Genomic DNA, 20,733 nt, shown 5'->3' with positions numbered 1-20,733 from the left:
AATATTTTATTTAGTTATAGAATAATTTCCACGTACTAACATATTTCTGAAATTAGGTTCTTTATTATATTACGAATATGTGTGCCAAATATCTCGACAAAATATTCAAAATTAGAGCCGCAATCTTGGAACGCGTTTGTTGCTACCTGTTGATCGCTACTGTAGCCTCTTAATATCACTTTTTCTTCTTATAATTTTTTTGGGCTATGGCCTTGACAATTTTCCAGTAACCAGGACCAATATGATTGGCCAATATAATTAAAAGTGCGAAAGATGTTGCCGAGCTATGAAACCAGGTGTCGCTTTTCCGAACTTGCACGGTTCCAATATATTATTACAATGACATACGATAAGTGTCATTAGAATATAAATATTTTCCCTTATTCCGCGACGATGAGCTGGCCAAATACCCAAGTAGGTGGAGGCCAATAAACTAAAGAATAAGAAGAAGAATATACCTATACTAAATTTACAATCAAGATGCAGTAGAAATAAACAAACCAAGACACGTTAAATGCTACTAGGAGCACTCCCAAATCATAATTTACAATGTAGAAACTTTGGAAATCATGATTTGCTCCTAGTAGCATTTAACGTTTCTTGGTTTGTTTATTTCTACTGCATCTTGATTGTAAATTTAGTACAAATATAACCATAAAATAAAGTTCAACTATGTGACGTCACGGGTCTTTTGAACTACTTTAAAACACAGAAGATTTTAAATTTGTGTTTTTAAGTTAGGAGTTTTTGAAGCGTGAAATTTTGGAAATCTCGTTTTTGAACAAAACTGAACATTATTATGTAATAAAAAAAATGTGCAAGTTCCCTAGAATCCGAAAGGCGGTGGTCTCCAATAGACGCTGTAGGCTGCGTGCAGCGTGTATTGGAGACCATCGACTAAGCGATGTTTGCTATTCTTTACGCTGCTCTTTTTTTTTAATGTAACTAACATAAACTATTCTTGCAGAGTCAGCATGATGATGACTTTTATTTAGCCAAATTTCACCAATTAAAAAATAGTCAATTTATTTTGGGAGGCTCCCAATATGAAACAAAGGAATATCTAAGGGCATTATCATTGCAGAAAAAAGGATTGGAACCCTACGTAGAATTTAAGAATAATCAACAGAAGGTTAGGGATAGTGCATTCAATGAAAACGTAAGTATTATTTCACTACAAATTTTTGAAGTTATACTTCTTTAGGCGCGATTGAGAGTAAAATTTTTCATAAATCTGCGCGCATGCGCACAGAGACAGTATGACGTTTAGTTGCTAATCTTTCAAATTACGTATCAGCGCAAATAAGCCATTAAAATAATATATTAGTGTTTTTTAGTAAATGTATTATTTATTATAATTTTGTGTCTTTGGATTTGTGTTCCTTGGGCGTAAAATAATAAAACATCTATTTTTATATTTCACTTGTCACCGTGCTGTGTAATTATGTATATCTGAAAAGTCAGTAACATGCGCCTTGATGGCCTGGTTGGCAGAGCATGCGACCAGAGATCGAGAAATCGCGAGATTGCGGGTTCAAATCCCGGATACTTTTTTCTTTTTTTTCTTCTAATATTTGGCATTGTTAAGTTTTGGTTAATTTTTGGTAATTATTGTTAATTTTTTGTATTGTAACTGTTAAGTATATTTATTTCGTTGAAATTATATAATAGAAGTACACAAGAACTTCTTACGTGCGTACAAAGTACACACACATTCTTTTTTTTTAAGTACACACACACACACACACACACACACACACACACACACACACACACACACACACACACACACACACACACACACACACACACACACACACACACACACACACACACACACACACACACACACACACACACACACACACACACACACACACACACACACACACACACACACACACACACACACACACACACACACACACACACACACACACACACACACACACACACACACACACACACACACACACACACACACACACACACACACACACACACACACACACACACACACACACACACACACACACACACACACACACACACACACACACACACACACACACACACACACACACACACACACACACACACACACACACACACACACACACACACACACACACACACACACACACACACACACACACACACACACACACACACACACACACACACACACACACACACACACACACACACACACACACACACACACACACACACACACACACACACACACACACACACACACACACACACACACACACACACACACACACACACACACACACACACACACACACACACACACACACACACACACACACACACACACACACACACACACACACACACACACACACACACACACACACACACACACACACACACACACACACACACACACACACACACACACACACACACACACACACACACACACACACACACACACACACACACACACACACACACACACACACACACACACACACACACACACACACACACACACACACACACACACACACACACACACACACACACACACACACACACACACACACACACACACACACACACACACACACACACACACACACACACACACACACACACACACACACACACACACACACACACACACACACACACACACACACACACACACACACACACACACACACACACACACACACACACACACACACACACACACACACACACACACACACACACACACACACACACACACACACACACACACACACACACACACACACACACACACACACACACACACACACACACACACACACACACACACACACACACACACACACACACACACACACACACACACACACACACACACACACACACACACACACACACACACACACACACACACACACACACACACACACACACACACACACACACACACACACACACACACACACACACACACACACACACACACACACACACACACACACACACACACACACACACACACACACACACACACACACACACACACACACACACACACACACACACACACACACACACACACACACACACACACACACACACACACACACACACACACACACACACACACACACACACACACACAAGTTATACTTTAGGCGCGATTAGGAGTGAATGTAAATGTGCGCGAATTCATCAAAAATTGTTGGTGCTACGCGCAGACATGTTATTGATATACCTTTGTCTGATTGGGTATTTCAATGACATATCAAAAATTATCCAATATGGCGGCTGTGGTTAAAGAATGTATTGTTGTCATTTTTGTTATTATGGTTATGGTTGCTAAGATGTGTTTCAAAAGTTGTGAGAACAGAGACAAAAGTGAGTTTGTTGTACTGAATTTTTAAATAGTTTTTTTCTACAACCGTGTTAAAATAGTATATTGTGCAACAAGTGCAGAAAGATACTAATTTCTCACGAGTTTGAAAAGTTGCGGTACGAGCGCAAGCGAGTGCCGCAATTCAAACGAGTGAGAAATTATCTTTCTGCACGTGTTTCACACTATACTTTTTCTACAAGCACAGTTTGTCCTAAAAATAAAAATCACAATTTCCAAACGACGATTAATTATAATAGGTACCTATGTGATAAATTTTAAACTGTATTTAATTAATACCTACTAATCAATTTAAATTCCTTATACCTAAATAAATTACACAGAAATCAGTTAAAAAATTAATGCACTGCCTTAATTTGTTTAAATTTAAACAATTATTACACATTATTGACATTATATTTATGCAGTCACGGATTTACACAAAACCTACTTCATTCGACGTCTCTTGCACAGGTTGCTAAATCCTTATTGGTTATTTGATAATTATAAAATGTTTAATAAGAATAAAATTGTAAAATAAAACAGTTGTAACATCCATAATTTAGTTTCTATGCTATAGTTAAATATAATAATTGTCTTATAGGTTATATATTTGTCTAAAGTTTAACCACGGATGTAAACAGAATATAACGTTACTCAGAATGCGGTAGTCCACGGATGTAAACAGAATATAACGTTACTCAAAATGAGGTAGTCAACTGTGCAGAAAAGAACTTTGCGGCACAGAAACGTCACTTTGCGGCACAGAAACGTCACTTTTCTGCACACTAATGTCAAATATCTTATACTGTGAGAAAATATCAAGTTTGCTAACATAAAACCGTGCAGAAAAGTGCACTTTGAATAGTGGTTGTAGAAAAATTAAATTTTTAGCACTCCATACGAGCGTTAAAAATGCTACGTTAAAGCACTAGTGCTTTAAAATATTTTTAAGGCACTGCAGTTCGTATTGACCGTATAGACAATTTTGATGTAATGTCAAAAAAATTAAAAATGGAATGTCAGTCACGTTCAAGTAAAAGTTTTTTGTAGATATTGTCCTGTAATTACGTTTGTAGAAAAAATATTGTATGATATGCGTGTTAAAAAGTACATTTTTAAGGCACTCATGTGAATTGCAGAACTCGCTATCGCTCATTCTTCAAACTTTCACATTCGTGCCTTAAACGTGTACTTTTAACACTTATATCATAAATAACTACTCTTTTTCTCATGAGGATCTTTCAGTGCGTCAGTTTTTCCATTTCTTTCTAACGCATTAAATTGTATGTGACAGAAAAAAACGCACGTCGGTGATTACATTTCGTCGGTGACATTTATAACATTTTATTCTAGTTGTCAATAGATGGCGCTATAATCGAAAAAAAAATTATTTACTAATTATATAATATATATCTATGAATATAATCTGTACAATTTATAAGACTATACAAATCAAAGAAAATACCATTTTATAAATGCAATAAACAATGGATTTGTTTTTATGCCAAATTGCAAATAAAATGTGACAACTGTCAAGATTTAACTAAAATGTCATGTTAGAATAAATGTCATAAATGTGTGTTATCACGGACTTACCTTTTTTTCTATCATTTGTGACGCACTGAAAAATTCTCATGAAAAGAAGCATATTATATATATTTTGGACTTATTAATATAGAAAAAAAGAATGTGTGTGTACTTTGTACGCAGCCTAGAAGTTATCATTCAACTTTACTATTAAAATTATGTAGAATTCTGACGTTTTTTAGATTTTCTACGATTCCTCAAGGAAAAAGCAATTGCTGGGACGCTCCAGTTCGTCAAAAAATGACGGATTAACATTATTTTTCGAGAATTTACTATTATTAATGATTTTAAAATTTTACGAAAATACAGCAGAAAATCGAAAGGCTTTAGCTTATGAAAAAGTTATAGTATAGATTTTTTGTTGAAAAACGACGTTTTATAGAGTTTATACGATACCTCATGAGAAAAGCAATTATTGTGGGGAGGCTTCAGTTCATAAAAATAACGTATTAACGTTATTTTCAATTTTTGGTATTATTTTAAGGTACTAGTACACTTTAGAAGACCAAAAATTAGCATTTTTTTTCAAGATTTCTTTTCTCAGAACCCCTATTAAAAATGAACAACAAACTTTTTACATATTAATATCTAACTCTTAGAGAATACAAAAAATATATCTTTTTTCATTTATGCACGTACACTAATATTGTAGAGGGTGCCAAAGTCGAGTTCTCGAAAAAAAAAGTAGTTCCGATGGCGGACAGTTAATCTCATTATTGGGATCTCTGAAAAAAAAAAATCGTACGGCATTTGAAAAAGGAAGGTCTCTTACGTGACAATTTACCACCGTTAGTGAAAAATTCCGCAAAAGTAAGATTTTAGAGAAATTTAAAAAAATTTTGTGAAAAAATCGTTTGTTTTTCTTCAGTTTTTCATGGTTAAAAATATTCATTTTTTATTTTTTGGTCAAATTGTGGTAAATTGTCACGTAAGAAACCTTCCTTTTTCAAATGCAGTACGATTTTTTTGTTTCAGATATCCCAATGCTGAGACTAACTGTCCGCCATCATTTTTCGAGGCATCGACTTTTGCGCCCTCTACAATATTAGAGCACGTGCATTAATGAAAAAATATATATTTTTTGTACTCTCTAAGAATCTTTCTTTCAAAAGTATTTATAAGGTTTATAGTTTTTTCTGTCATGATCAACAGAGGTAGTTTCTTTTAGTAAAAAGAAAAATGCCGTTATAAAAGAGTAAATTAGACGTTGCTTCTCAGGCTCATTGCGCCCTACCGTGCAGGACCAAAATTGCGGTTGACAGAGTAAAGTATTTTTTTTTCATTTTTGATCACCATAAAGCTACTTTTTAAGCTGTAACTTCGGAAATGTTTAGCCAAAATGTACACATGTAAAAAGATTTTCTAAATATAAATTTAATCTAAATATTATATAACATTTGAGTATAGTAAATCCAATATCTTTTTTTTTTTTCATGTTTTAAAATAAGTATAATATCGTTTATTTATTTTTTACAGACGAACATTTTGGTAACAGGAGGAGAACAAGGAGTATTAAATATCTGGAAAATAACTGATCCATCGACGTAAATAAAAGACTAGATAACATTTTGAAGGTTTTATTTCTATCCCAACCCTTATAATTTAGATTCGTTTCGCAACTTAAAAATAACATTCTACATAGTAATTACATAAAAAAACTAAAAATACATTTGGTGATGTTGGCTTATAAATGGCTTAAAATCACTAGCTTTTGAACCTAAATTTGCGAACGCTAAATTGAGCTTATGCCATAATTATTATTTTTCAGTTAGAGGGTGCCAAATTATTTATGTGACAGTTAATAAGGTTTGCCAACAGTAATAAATTAATTTTAAAATAAATATTTGTTTAGTTGACATGTTGACTGTATTTGCATTTTATTAAATGACTTAAAACCATAGGATGGGAAGTACAGGTATAAAGGGGCTTAAAAATGAAACAGTCTACTTAGTGCAAGTTCTTCTACACAACTAACGTGTTTTACATATTCTACATATTTTCAATGATATATAAATGTGTTATTTATTGACTAAACTTAAAAACTCTGTGTGAATATGTACTACAGGTTGTCTGTGTTCTTATCCACATCGTATTTACACTTTTTAATCATTTTATATGATTAAAAATGAATTTACGAATGCTTTAGTTTATTGCAAACCTGCACAGCAGGAATTAAGCTTGTGATTCCACGGACTATTGCTAGAGCACTTGTATTGGTGTTGTTGAAAAAACTAAGCAAACTTACAACCACTTAGTTTTTTGTTAAAGTCTTATTAAAATTATAAATATTTTTCCATAATTAATTACGTAGTATTTTTTTGTTGGATAAAAATTATGAAAAAAAGTTCAGTATATGGACCTTATATGCCACAGATACGTATAAGAATTAAATTAGTACACACAATAAATTTATTTTAAAGTTAAGACAAATGATCTTATCATGAAAATTAATATATCGGTCGAGGTCTACGATTCAACAACCAAAATTTACATTTTTCTCCGTTGCGGTTTTAAATGAAATTTCTATGCCATCAAAATGCAATCACATGCTTAAAATTCCCCTAACTAAACTAATATGCCAAAATATACACGAACACGTACTAGAATTCATATAAGAACGTGCCAATCTTCCCTAAATTCAGTGCGTATAGATCCGCACGTATCTTATACCAAATTTATGAGAGTTCACTGCCAGAATTCAGACAAGTCACATTGTCACTTTGTGACAACACCATTTCATTGTGCAGTAAATAAAAACTACTTCATAGCGTACAGCTAAATTGATCCATAGGTCGCCGGTTCAATCCGGCTCGAAGGACCAATATGGTTAGCTGTACGCTATGAAGTACTTTGTATATATCGACATTTATTTAATAATTCCATTGATAAACTAGTTGTCCCATAATTTTAATGAATATTTATTATTAAATTTATTATAAACTTGAGAATTTTACAACGGTAAGAATCACGGAGTATTGAGTTCCTGGAAACAGTGGGAGAGGCTGGCAAAAAATACATGATGACACATTAATATTGGGATGTCAAGATAGACACGTATGGCAAATATAATTAGGGTTGTGGGATCTCGAATAGGAATAGAGTCAAAGATGATTATTATCATACCTTAAACGTGTTAGGTAGCGACCAATCATAGTGCTTTTGACTTAAAATGAATAATACTTACATAAACATTGGGATTGAGGCAGAGTATGATGTTGATTCCTGCGATATCGATAACTCATTATATAATGATCAATCATTGTCTTTTTGAGTAACCATTTTAACTTATATTTTATCAAAAATACATAAACATTGCCAACATGTCACTAAGTTATAAAAATAAAATAATATGAGTTTATAGTATATTAATAATGGCATTTAAATTAAATTCTAAGGTAACAATTAGACATATATAGCATATAAATCTTAATATTCTGGATAAATAGAATCTTACCATCTTCTACAAGAACAAAGAAACAAAATATCATAAGTCATGGATATAAAAATAATCTACACTTAATGTAACTAAGAGATCCACAAATAACACAAAATAGAAATTACTGAAAAATCCCTAGGATTTATATAGCACAAAAATTTATTATTAATATTTAAAACAACGTGTAAAAATATCTTACACAATTTTGGTGCAGGTAAACGTTTACTTTGAAAACATTATCAACCTAAAAAAGAATAAACTTTATTAATAGATCACCTAGTAGTTAATAAAACTAAAGTAATGTTAATTAACACGTTTTGGGTTTGTTTTTAAGACATGAATCTTCTTTAAAGATAACAGCCTGTCTTACACCGATTGGTGTATTACACAGAGTTGGGCGTCCATGATATGAACATAGAGCAGATGCAACGCTGCAAATTCTATCACATCATATTCGCTGTGTGCAAGTACTTGGAGGGGATACGAGAAACGATCGTGCGCGAATAGCGGACAAATCTTGCAACTTTCTTAACATATATTTCTTAAATAATTCATATTGTTAATTGAAATTGTCAAATTGACGTATATTTCATACCTACTGTCATTGAACAAAATGGGATTTAGCAAATGATGTGTTATAAATTGTAAAAATTATATGTTGCTCCACAATATTGATATGATATGCAATTATTAAAGTGAATTTAATTAATGGTATTTTGCTTGTAGAACAATGTTTACCTTTTAATAACGTAACCTCAATTTTACTTTTTCTTCTTATTCTTTTTTGGGCTATGGCCTTGACAATTATCCAGTAACCAGGACTAATATAATTGGTCAATATAATTAAAAGTGCTAAAAATGTTGCCGAGTTATGAAACCAGATGTCGGTCGCTCTTCTGAGAAAAATTTTGTGAAACATTTTTGTAAGAATTTAGTTTTGAAAAAATTCAGTTGGGTAAGTAAGATTTGAGCTGAGTTTAAATAAAAAATATGAGTGTATTGCTAAAAGTAGGTTGAAATGTCCGAGAGAACATATATGTCAGAAGTTTGAGTTGAAGCGTACTTACTGTGTTTCATAAGACAGCACCGTAAAACAGGTGTGCAAATGTAATTTTTTTTAAATAATTATAACATGTATTGAAACACACGTTGCGATACACGCGTTATGGCGAAAAGCAAAAGTACTGATAATTACAAGGGTCGTCCAGAAAGTAAAGAAGGACTGCACATCACGCTCGGCGCTGATCCCCACCGACACGAATTCGTGCGAGCTTGTTCCCTCTGTCTGTCTGAGGTTTCAGTTCAGTGTGAGCTAAGTGACTGTGTTGTTACGCGTCTTTATTCTAGATTTCAAAATGACGGCGCCCATTGAAAATCTCGCCACTGAAGCGCAAAATGTCCTATGTAATGAACGAATCTTCTGTGAGACAATGGTGAATGATGTTCAACCAAAGAAGAACCAGTGTGCACGATGAAGAATGTATGGGGGCCATCTCTTGTGACGAAGGGTTTGAAGGGGAAAGTTGATGAGAAAATTCGTGACTCATTTCAACCACATTACATGGCTCTTTTCCAAAAATTTCTCGATCACGAAGTGGTGACTGAGCGCTATGGCTATAAAAAATGTGAGCTAGAGCTAGGTGGATACTAAAGGTTCTGACAGAAGTCCAGAAAACAATATGAATGGGGGTAGTCCTTGATTTGTTGAGCCGGTGTGACAAATTTCTCGATCGCATTGTAGCGGGAGACTAAACGTGAGTTTCTTACAAAACTCTGGTTTGTTACATTCCATGGAGTGGCAATCATGTAAACTCGCCCTCGACACCCACAAAGAAAAATTGAATCTAAATACAAGAGAACTGATGGCAACTATTCTTTGGGACCGTAAGGGTTTAATCCACGTAGAGTTTATGCCTAGAATTCAGGAGCCTATTGTGAAACCCGTCAAGTACTAAAAAAAATGCAATACAGACAGGGTTGGCATAGAATTTCCCCATCTTATAAAACCCAGTGGGTTTTTCGGGTTTTTTCAATTGATAAAACCCACTATTATTGGGTTTTTTGGGGTTTTTTCAAAAATAGCAAATTTTCAGTTGAATGAACGTCATTGATAAATCATATACATATATTTATTTCTGAATAAAAACAAAAACTAGCATAAATACCATGAAGTAAGTAGTAGGTGAATACAAAACGAGAGAAACTGAAACTAAACTAATAAAACACTTATTTTAAACATGGTATATAGACAAATAAAAAAATAAACAAGTTTCTTGTTAAACAAAGCATCAGCAAAGCATATTAGTTATCAGGAAAATCAGAATCTGTATTTTTGTCACATTCACAATTCCCATTCGTTATTCGTTAGACTCGGTCGACGACGAGGACTCGGTTATTAAATGATTATATATTTTTACCAAGTTTGCAGCTCTATCGGCACCTAATCTGTTGCGAAGCTTAGTCCATATTAATCCATATGAAGAAAAAATCCGCTCAATAGATGCAGATGAAGCTGGACATGAGAACAAAGATAACATAAATACAAAATTCATCTGGTATTTTATTTGTTTTTTTATTTTTTATTGATATCAGCTTCCACCATTTCTTTGTTGAGAATTTTTTGACAAGTTCTTCTTTGAAAAGTGTTGCGGGGAACATATATGTATCCTTAATCTTGAATGATAACATCACTGCCAAAAACTCATCAGAGAGATTCGATGCAACCCATTGTTCGACTGTTTCCTCTTCTTCCCCTGTAAATCGTCTTCCCATGTATTTGGGATCCATAGTATTTGCAAAAAGGTGAAATGGTTGAATAAATAATATAAATAAATCCCCGAAGAAATATCAGTGATTCCCCATTATCCGGCTCTTGGCGTGGAGGCAAATGACGTAGTGCAGGTGCTGATGCACTGATGGCCAGTGATGCCAAATGTATTTATTTATGTCAAGTTGCTTTATTTTGTAAGCATATTTTGTTATTTTATTATTTTTGCAATAAAATTCATAATTTTTGTAAAACTTGATAGAGCAGAAACTATATATCAAATCTAAATAAAAAACTGTAAATCCCCCAAAAATTCCGAAAAAACCCTAAAAACCCGTCGGGTTGTGCTTTAAAAAAAACCCGGGTTTTTTGCAACCCTGATACAGAATAAATCACGGAATATATTTAACACATTCGCTGCCTATCGAAGAGGATGGAACTCGGCGAGGAGAAATTTTATTAAACGGCACCTGTAGTTCAGGAAGCGAAGCTTTTCACCTCACAATCTTTTCAGAACTGATTGATTTGCTTGAAAATTTGAGAATCAGTAGTGGATAGTCCAAGGATCAAAATCTTTATGATGCCGAAAGGCGCTTTTACCATGGGGGTGGCTGCCACCCCATCTCGGGGGTGGAAATATTTTATTATAATTTGACCGCAAAAGTTGGTAAAAACATTCATTCTAAGCAAAAAACGGTCTATACATTTTTTTGATAAAATTAATAGTTTTCGATTTATTCGCTATCGAAAGTGTTAGTTTTATATAAAAAAAAAAAATCAATGTTTTTAATAAGTTTTCTGCTAATAACTCAAAAAGTTTTCGTTTTATCAAAACAACTTTACTTAACAAAAATGTATGTGTGTTTTTTTAATTTTCTTTAAGACCAATAGTAATCGAGCTATACTTTAGCTCTTCTTCGTGAAATGCTAAATATTGTAGTTTCAAAGTCAAAAGACGGGAAAACTATGCATTTTTCGAAGATAACTTCAAACTAATTTAAAGTATTTAAAAATATCTATCTCCAGAAATAAAAAAAGTCTCTAGCTCAAAAATTAAGTAACTTATAATGAAAAGAATGTCAGTCCCTATTTTTTTCAGCGAAAAAGTGATCGGAAGCAACCTTCTAATCACCACCATAATTAAAATTAGTTATTGACCTTAATTGGTCTTCTTTATTTATGTATTATTAATAGGTTCTAGAAGTTTGACCGGCTTAGAATGATTAGTTTAAAAAAATGGAGTTAAAAGCGAATAACGAATTTTTGTAGTTTGGAAAAATGGCCTTTTCTTCAGAATAGAAAGATTAGCATCAGAGATACGAAAAAAATGTTTAAATATGAAATTGTAGCTTATTTAATTCCCAAGAAAATGGTTTGCAAAAATTTTTTTTATGGCAAAAATTGAGTGAGCTATTGACAATTAAAACTTGTAATAACATGCAAAAACTACCTTTACCAACCCTTTCAAAGTCACCTCTTTTTGCGACTGAGGATTTTAAAAATATTTAATATTAATATGCTTATAGATCTTGTAAAAACCTACAAAATTCTTTTTTACCAAACTTTCTACGATAAAAAATAAAAAAGTTACATTTAAAAAATCAATATATTTATAAAAAAAGGAGAAATCCAATAGGGAACTTGCACATTTTTTTATTACATAATAATGTTCATTGTTCAATTTTGTATAAAAATGATATTTCCAAAATTTCACGCTTCAAAAACTCATAATAACTTATCAAGTACAAATTGAAAGTCTTCTTTATCTTAAAATAGTTCAAACGATCCGTGACGTCACAGAGTTTGACTATGTGGTTCAGTTTACGGTTACATTTACGTATATTCTTCTTCTTCTTTAGTTTATTGGCCTCCACCTACTTGGGTATTTAGCCAGATCGTCGTCGGGGAATAAAGGAAAAATATTTATATTCTAATGACATTTATCGTATGTCATTGTAATAAAATATACCAGTTTGTTGAAATTGCAGTTTGATACAGTTTTTGAAGGAAAGGATAGAAGGTTTACTATTGAAAATAAAACCATTTTGTAAAAGTACAAATTTTCTATGAATAGTTCAAACGATCAAAAACATTTGTAACGTCACATAACTGTATTTTCTACTGACGTTTATAATGTCTAATTTAAAACTATATATACAATTGGTGTAGAATGTAAACATACAACCCTGTGACGTCACGACGCATTTTGGGGTGGCTGGTATAAGTTGAATTTTTAGTCGTCTTTAGGGGCCAAACGAAAGACAAACAAAACTTTTTTTATTTTTGACACAGGTTCTAAATTATGTTCTGTTGTGATTTATACCATTTTTTTCGAATTTAAAATTTTATGCAAGTTCCCTATTATTGGAAGCATAATAATGTAAGTTAGCGGTGTTTTTAGTCATTGGCCTTATTCATTCTTCTTTATTTATGTATTATTAATAGAGTCTAAAAGTTTGGCTGGCTTAGAATAATTAGTTAAAAAAAAACTGGAGTTAAAAGCGAATAATGAATTTTTGTAGTTCGATAAAAATGCCATTTTCTTCAGAATAGAAAGATTAGCATCAGAGATACGAAAAAATGTTTAAATATGAAATTGTAGGTTATTTACTTCCCAAGAACTTGTGTTCGAAAAAAGTTAAAAATTGAGGGAATCGTAAATGAGTATATCGAAAAACATTGATTTTTTTTTCGATATAAAACTAATACTTTCGATAGCGAATAAATCGAAAACTATTAATTTTATCAAAAAAATGTATTGAACGTTTTTTGCTTAGAATGAACGTTTTTACCAACTTTTGCGGTCAAAATATAATAAAAAATTTCCACCCCGAGATGGGGTGGCAACCACCCCCATGGTAAAAGCTCCTTTCGGCATCATATAGATTTTGATCCTTTCGACTATCCACTTAGACCGGGCAGTATCGTCGCCCCCGCTAGCGAAATTATTCCGATTCGATTTTTTTGCACAAACTTAAAAAAAGGTCCTTATAACATATCCACAGGGTGCCGGGCGGTGCCGTGGTCGAAAAATTGTTTAAACAATTTTTTTTTAAACAAATTCACAAAAATAATTTTTTCATTTCGAACAATTTTTTTTAGATAAATTGGCTTATTCTGAGCAAAAAAGGTCTCTTGTCATTTTTTTCTAAAATTGATAGTTGTCGAGTTATATGCGATTAAAAATTTGAAAAATGCGAAAATTGCCATTTTCAAGGCTTAATAATCGAATAAACATTATCATTATGAAATTCAAAAAGTCACCAAATCCCTTCTTCAAGGTCCCGAAGAGATTTTTGTCATTATTTTATTAGAAAGCTGTTATTTTTAATTATTAACAATTAGCGCTATAGTCCTAGATGTATCGTCGCCCCCGTTAGTGAAATTTTTCCGATTCCATTGTTTTGCGGAAACTTACTCAAAACGAGGTCCTTATAACATATTCACAGGGTGCCAGGCGGTGACGTGGTCGAAAAATTGTTGAAACAATTTTTTTTAAACAAATTCACAAAAATAATTTTTTCACTTCGATCAATTTTTTTTTTAGATAATTTGGGACATTCTGAGAAAAAAAGTATCTTGTGATTTTTTTTTAAAATTGATTTTGTCGAATTATACACGATTTATAATTTGAAAAATGCGAAAATGGCCATATAAATCGACAACAATCAATTTTAGAGAAAAATCACAAGAAACCTTTTTTTCTCAGAATAATAAAAAAAATCGTTCGCAATAAAAAAATATTTTTGTGAATTTGTTTAAAAAAAAAATTGTTTAAACAATTTTTCGACCACGGCACCGCCCGGCACCCTGTGGATATGTTATAAGGACCTCGTTTTGAGTAAGTTTCTGTAAAAAAATGGAATCGGAATAATTTCACTAACGGGGGCGACGCGACGGATACATCCTGGACTACAGCGCTAATTGTTAATAATTAAAAATAACATCTTTGTAATAAAATAATGTCAAAGATCTCTTCACGACCTTGAAGAAGGGGTTTGAAACTTGATTTGGTCACTTTTTGAATTTCATAATAATAATGTTTACTCGAGTTATTAAGCCTTGAAAATGGCCATTTTCGCATTTTTCAAATTTTTAATCGCATATAACTCGACAACAATAAATTTTAGAAAAAAATTACAAGAGACCTTTTTTGCTCAGAATAAGCCAATTTATCTAAAAAAATTTTGTTCAAAATGAAAAAATTATTTTTGTGAATTTGTTTAAAAAAATTGTTTAAACAATTTTTCGACCACGGCACCGCCCGGCACCCTGTGGATATGTTATAAGGACCTCTTTTTGAGTAAGTTTGTGCAAAAAAATCGAATCGGAATAATTTGGCTAGCGGGGGCGACGATACTGCCCGGTCTAACTACTTATTCTCAAATTTTCAAGCAAATCGATCCATACTGACTGAAGTAACCATACCACGCGCTGGCTCGTGATTAGCAGCGAATGAGTTAATGTAGTTTACTTACCTAAAATTTATGGTAGTCGCTGCCAATAATCGATTACATTCAGGTGTATCTGGCAAGGGTAGTTTCACAAAAGGGGTCTCGTTATTCTGTTCTGTGAATTCAAATTCATGTATTCTTGCTTTCACATTTATGTCACCGACAGGTCCCCTTAGTACTATGTAACTCAAACTTATTGGTTTGCTTGATTTCGATTTTAAAATCAACTAAAATAATGAATAAATAGGTTTAATGTAATTTGTTATTAAAACAAATTTAGATTTAATATATTAAATACGCGTTTATCTTACCAGATACATAGAAATACAACCAAGATATATAATATTTATAATCATGAGGCGTTTTGAGTCCACTACTGAACATAAGCCTCCCGTAAATAATTATATTGCATCTGATCTTGAGCACCTTGAATCCAATAATAATTGTTCTGGATGCTCTTGATGTCGTCCAACCATCTTGTAGGAGTACCTTCTCGATTACAATATATCGCACCTTTGGGGAAACACTGACGTAAATGCAAATTTTTTAATTAATTGTTGAGAAAACGTATTTCAAGTTTTAAAAGTTAGATGCGGCCAAAAATGAGATGCAAGAGAAATTAGAAGAGAAATTACAAGAGAAAGTAGAAATTTATTGTCCCCGGTTTTAGTTATTACCATAATATACTATTCCCCTCTTAAAACCTCCTGAAAGGGGAGAAAATTAGCAAATATGTCATTGTTTCTCCAAAAATTGGCCAATATGTCATTGATTCTCAAAAAATTTCATAATTTGATCATTGTGTAGGTACTAGTTAGTTAGTTTTTATAGTTTGCTATGAAAACTATACCGCACAAATCATGCACAATGGGAAACTCACAGAACCAATCAACATAGACAGTGGAGTCAGACAGGTGTGGATTCTATCTCCAACCATATTTTTGATCTTAATAGACTGGGTCATGAAGAAGGAAAGAAAAATAAAACAGGAATTAGATGGAATGCTTTCGGTCAGCTTGAAGATCTAGACTTTGCGGATGATATATGTCTGGTGTCCGAAAAAATACAACATATACAGAAAAAAAACCAGAAAAGGTGACAAAAGAAGCAAGAAAAATAGGATTAGAGATTAACACAAGAAAAACCAAACTTATGAAGATAAATACGGAAAGAGAAATGGGTATATTCATTGAAGGAGAAGAAGTAGAAAATGTTCAGAAGTTTTGCTATCTGGGAAGCATAATTGACCCTAGCGGTGGAATAGAAGAGGAAATTAATGGAATGATAACTAAAGCCCAAAATGCGTTCTATATGCTGAAAACATGGAAGTCCAACCAGTAAATTAACAACCAAAACCAAAATCAGGATATTTAATACAAATGTAAAGAGCATTTTGCTATATGCAGCGAAACTTGGAAAATAGAGAAAAAGATTATACAAAAGGTTCAAACATTTGTAAGTAAATAGATGCCTTAGAAGAATATTGCAAATATATTGGCCAAATCGGATAAGTAACAAGGAACTTTGGAGAAAAACTAATCAAGAGCCGATAGCCAAAACGATAAATAGACGCAAATGGAAGTTTATTGGACACACATTAAGGAAAAATGAAGATGATATAACCAAACAAGCCCTGGATTACCAACCAACTGGAAAAAAGAAAACAAGGCAGACCAATGACATCCTGGAAAAGAAATATTACCAGAGAGCAAGAAGACAATGGGTTAACATGGAAAGACGTGAACGCCCTGGCCAGAAACTGAGATAAATAAGGGAGACTGTAGAGGCCCTATGTTTCAAATGGAATCAAGAGGAGTAAAGTAAAAAGTAAGTATAGGTACTAATGTTGTATCACGCACAACTGACAATTTGTACCAAGAGAGCAGGTAAAAACAGAAATTCAACAACGACATACACGTCATCTAGCGCAATAGGGAAGAGTTACAATGTATACTTTGTTTCTCCAGACAAATACGAGTATTGGCTGTGAGTTTCGACGGTAGCGCTATCTCGCGGTTTGAAACTTATACTTTTCTGATAAAATTTATGTGTGTGAAATATGCAAAACGAGAAAAATAGATACTTATCTAGAAAGACACAAATTATGAACTGAAATATTATTGTAACCTGATTACTAAACGAATACACAGAATTAATAGTAAAATTAATTATGTTTTTTGATTTTATTCATTATAATTTTAATATTTAATATATAAGTTTTTTGAAAAATCCATATTATCCGCCATTTCAGTTTGTGAAGTTTATCAAATGCACAAAACAAAACTGCCAAGGCCAACTGCCACTAACACAGCGTTGCCACATTTTATTTAGAAAATCTACTGTAAGTTTAGCTTACTAAAATTTACTTATCAAAAACTAAACTATACTATAAAACTTTATTAATATATTTGTATATAATTTAGGACTTTTTATAATAAAAATAACAGCTGACTAACTAGAAATTTGTTTTATTTAGCTAATGCCTCGACAACTAATGGGCATTGGCATGGTGATGGTACAGTGGATTTTACCAATTAGGTAACTAGTGTTATGTGTAGTGTGTGTGTTGAGTAAGTGTCTTGTTACTTTGCAAAGTCGATGTCATTGTCTCTGCAGAGACGCTAATTGTATCCGAACGTCTGCGGTCCCTCCGGTGGGTACCGATCCCACAAGGATAGAAACTATTTTCATTTATTAATTTATAATAAACGAAAAATTCTACCCTGGTGAGATTCGAACTCACGACCATTCGGACCTTTCGATCCAAAGGTAGGCGCTCTTACCACTGAGCCACAGAGGGAGTTTAACTAGAAATTAATATGACTGTTTGTAAACAAAAACCAAACTTTTTTATATTTTAACTGGGGAACAAAATGACCAACTATAATTAATTTTTATCAGTTTCATATTTAATATTTGTATATAATATTTTGTCATCAACTGATTTTAACATTTGCATGTCTGGATCACATTCTTCAAACAATTATTTCGCATTTTACATTAGAAACACGCAAACACAACATTTGTTGTTTTGCAATTATAATATATATTATATAATATATATTATAATGGGTCATTCCATTTCAAATCACTCAATTTTGGAGCAAAAAAAAATTTGGACCTCCGATTTGTATGAAAATTGTATATAGCTTCTTCGTTACGTAAAAATAAGATATTTAAGGTCAAAAAATCTTCTTCTTCGTTTGTTTCTCAAAATGTTATTTTATGCGATTTTACAGTGATTTGGTGTTTATTTAGACAAATTTGCATTTTCTATTGTAAAGTATCAATGGAAAAAAAATATTTTAATAGAAGGGACTCAAAAATGTCATTATAACAAGTTACTTTGATTCAAAACAAGCTTTTGATCAAATTTTATAGTGTAGAAAACGTTAAAATACCGTTTTTTACATTTTTCTCGATTCCCAAAATACATCAAAATCGATTTGGCTGAAAATGTGCCCACAGATAGACAAAACATAGGACTTTAATGCCCGGTTGCACCAACAGATCTTAAGCTTAAGTCGAGAATATCATTGGAATTAATATAATATAATTATAATATATTACAATAAGAATACCATAATATAATAATAGATATAATAGATAATAAAGTAAGAATCTAAAATTATGGTGCAACGTAAGTGATGCTCAAGGAGGACCTATTTATAAGTAGAGCTTAGCTAAGCTGGAGCTTAAGATCTGTTGGTGCAACCAGGCATTAGTGGTGAAAAGGATTTGAATTATATATTACAATACCAAAAAAGTTACATGCAATATTATAGTCAAAAATATAGGCATCTACTGTAAGTACAATTAACTCAAAAATATCGACTTCACGACAAAAATTGTTAGAAAGAAATTGTAATAATTGTAAATACGATTTATTTGGAACAATTTCAGTTCCTACCATTTTTGTCGAAAAGTTCAAAATGGCGGAGATATTGAGCAAAACAGGTTCTCCTTTAAAATCAAGATGGCGGCAAACGTAACGGAGGAATTAATTCGTGATTTTAAATTTAGGCTACTATTAACTCCCCTAAAGATCAGAAAAATAAAATTTTGGGCAGCTCGGCATTCAAGGTCAAATGCTATCCCGACTGGGCTAATATATACTGTTGAGTCTGATATTACTGCATGTAACTTTTTTGGTATTGGAATATAATTCAAATCCTTCTAACCACGTAGGGCCGGTTGTTCGAACGCTAATCAACATTGATCACTATCAAATATTTAATTACTGTCACAACTGCCAATGTCAACTTTGGTTGGGTTGCTGAAAACATAGTTAATTATAATTATGAGATTAGTTAGTCAATTAACATAATAATTATTAACATAATTGATTAACTAATTTCATAATGGTCATCAATAATTATGTTTTCGGCAACCCAACCAAAGTTGACATTGACAGTTGTGACAGTAATTAAGTATTTGATAGTGATCAATGTTGATTAGCGTTCGAACAACCGGCCCTTAGAGTCCTATCTTTTGGCTATCGGTGGGCAAATTTTCAGACAAATCAATGATGATGTATTTTGGGAATGGAGGAAAATGTAAAAAACGGTATTTTAACATTTTTTACACTATAAAATTTGATCAAAAACTTGTTTTGATTCAAAATAACTTGTTATAATGCCATATGATGACATTTTTGAGTCCTTTCTGTTAAAATATTATGTTTTTCATTGATACTTTACGACAGAAAATGCAAATTTGTTTAAATAAACACCAAATCACTGTGAAATCGCATAAAATACCATTTTGAGAAAAAAAGAAGAAGATTTTTTGACCTTAATTATCTTATTTTTACGTCCCGCAGAAGCTATATACCAATTTTCAGACAAATCGGAGATCCAAAATTTTTTGCCTGAGTGATTTGACATGGAATGTACCTAATATATATTATATTTTAGTTTTTCATCGTTAGCTTCTAACAGGCTCACCGAATACCAGAACTCTTCAATAACACCTGAAATAGGTACTGATTGCACTGCTACTTGAAATCTGCAAGTTTGTTACACCAGAATCCAGTTTCATTTCTGTTTAATATTCATCTTCTACGTCCTGGGGCTAGATTCCGTGCACTGTAGATATCTGCACT

The 20,733-nt window shown here is 32.7% G+C and overlaps 2 protein-coding genes across 3 annotated transcripts in view; one reads left to right on the top strand and one right to left on the bottom strand.

Moving 5' to 3' along the window:
- The window catches only part of LOC114349334 (WD repeat-containing protein 89), a 36,771-nt gene extending 30,233 nt beyond the window's left edge, over window positions 1-6,538 (top strand). Inside the window, exons 5-6 of one of the 2 annotated variants that reach the window (XM_050648092.1) lie at window positions 968-1,159; window positions 6,449-6,538. In XM_050648092.1, the coding sequence (XP_050504049.1) occupies window positions 968-1,159; window positions 6,449-6,520 (264 nt within the window). In that variant the 3' untranslated portion in view covers window positions 6,521-6,538. Of the gene's footprint in view, window positions 1-967; window positions 1,160-6,448 lie in introns of those variants that run through there. The other variant, XR_007697436.1, reaches the window with a different exon arrangement.
- Window positions 6,534-20,733, bottom strand: part of LOC114349333 (cysteine and histidine-rich protein 1 homolog) — a 60,710-nt gene continuing 46,510 nt past the window's right edge. The window contains exons 5-6 of the mRNA XM_028299673.1: window positions 15,654-15,856; window positions 6,534-8,652 (exon numbers count right to left, since the gene is read on the bottom strand). Of these exons, the coding sequence (XP_028155474.1) occupies window positions 8,631-8,652; window positions 15,654-15,856 (225 nt within the window). The 3' untranslated portion in view covers window positions 6,534-8,630. The remainder of the gene's footprint in view (window positions 8,653-15,653; window positions 15,857-20,733) is intronic.

This window comes from Diabrotica virgifera, chromosome 4 (assembly GCF_917563875.1).
Source record: "Diabrotica virgifera virgifera chromosome 4, PGI_DIABVI_V3a".
NCBI classification, from domain to species: domain Eukaryota; kingdom Metazoa; phylum Arthropoda; class Insecta; order Coleoptera; family Chrysomelidae; genus Diabrotica; species Diabrotica virgifera.
This window is presented reverse-complemented; position numbering and strand designations above follow the sequence as displayed.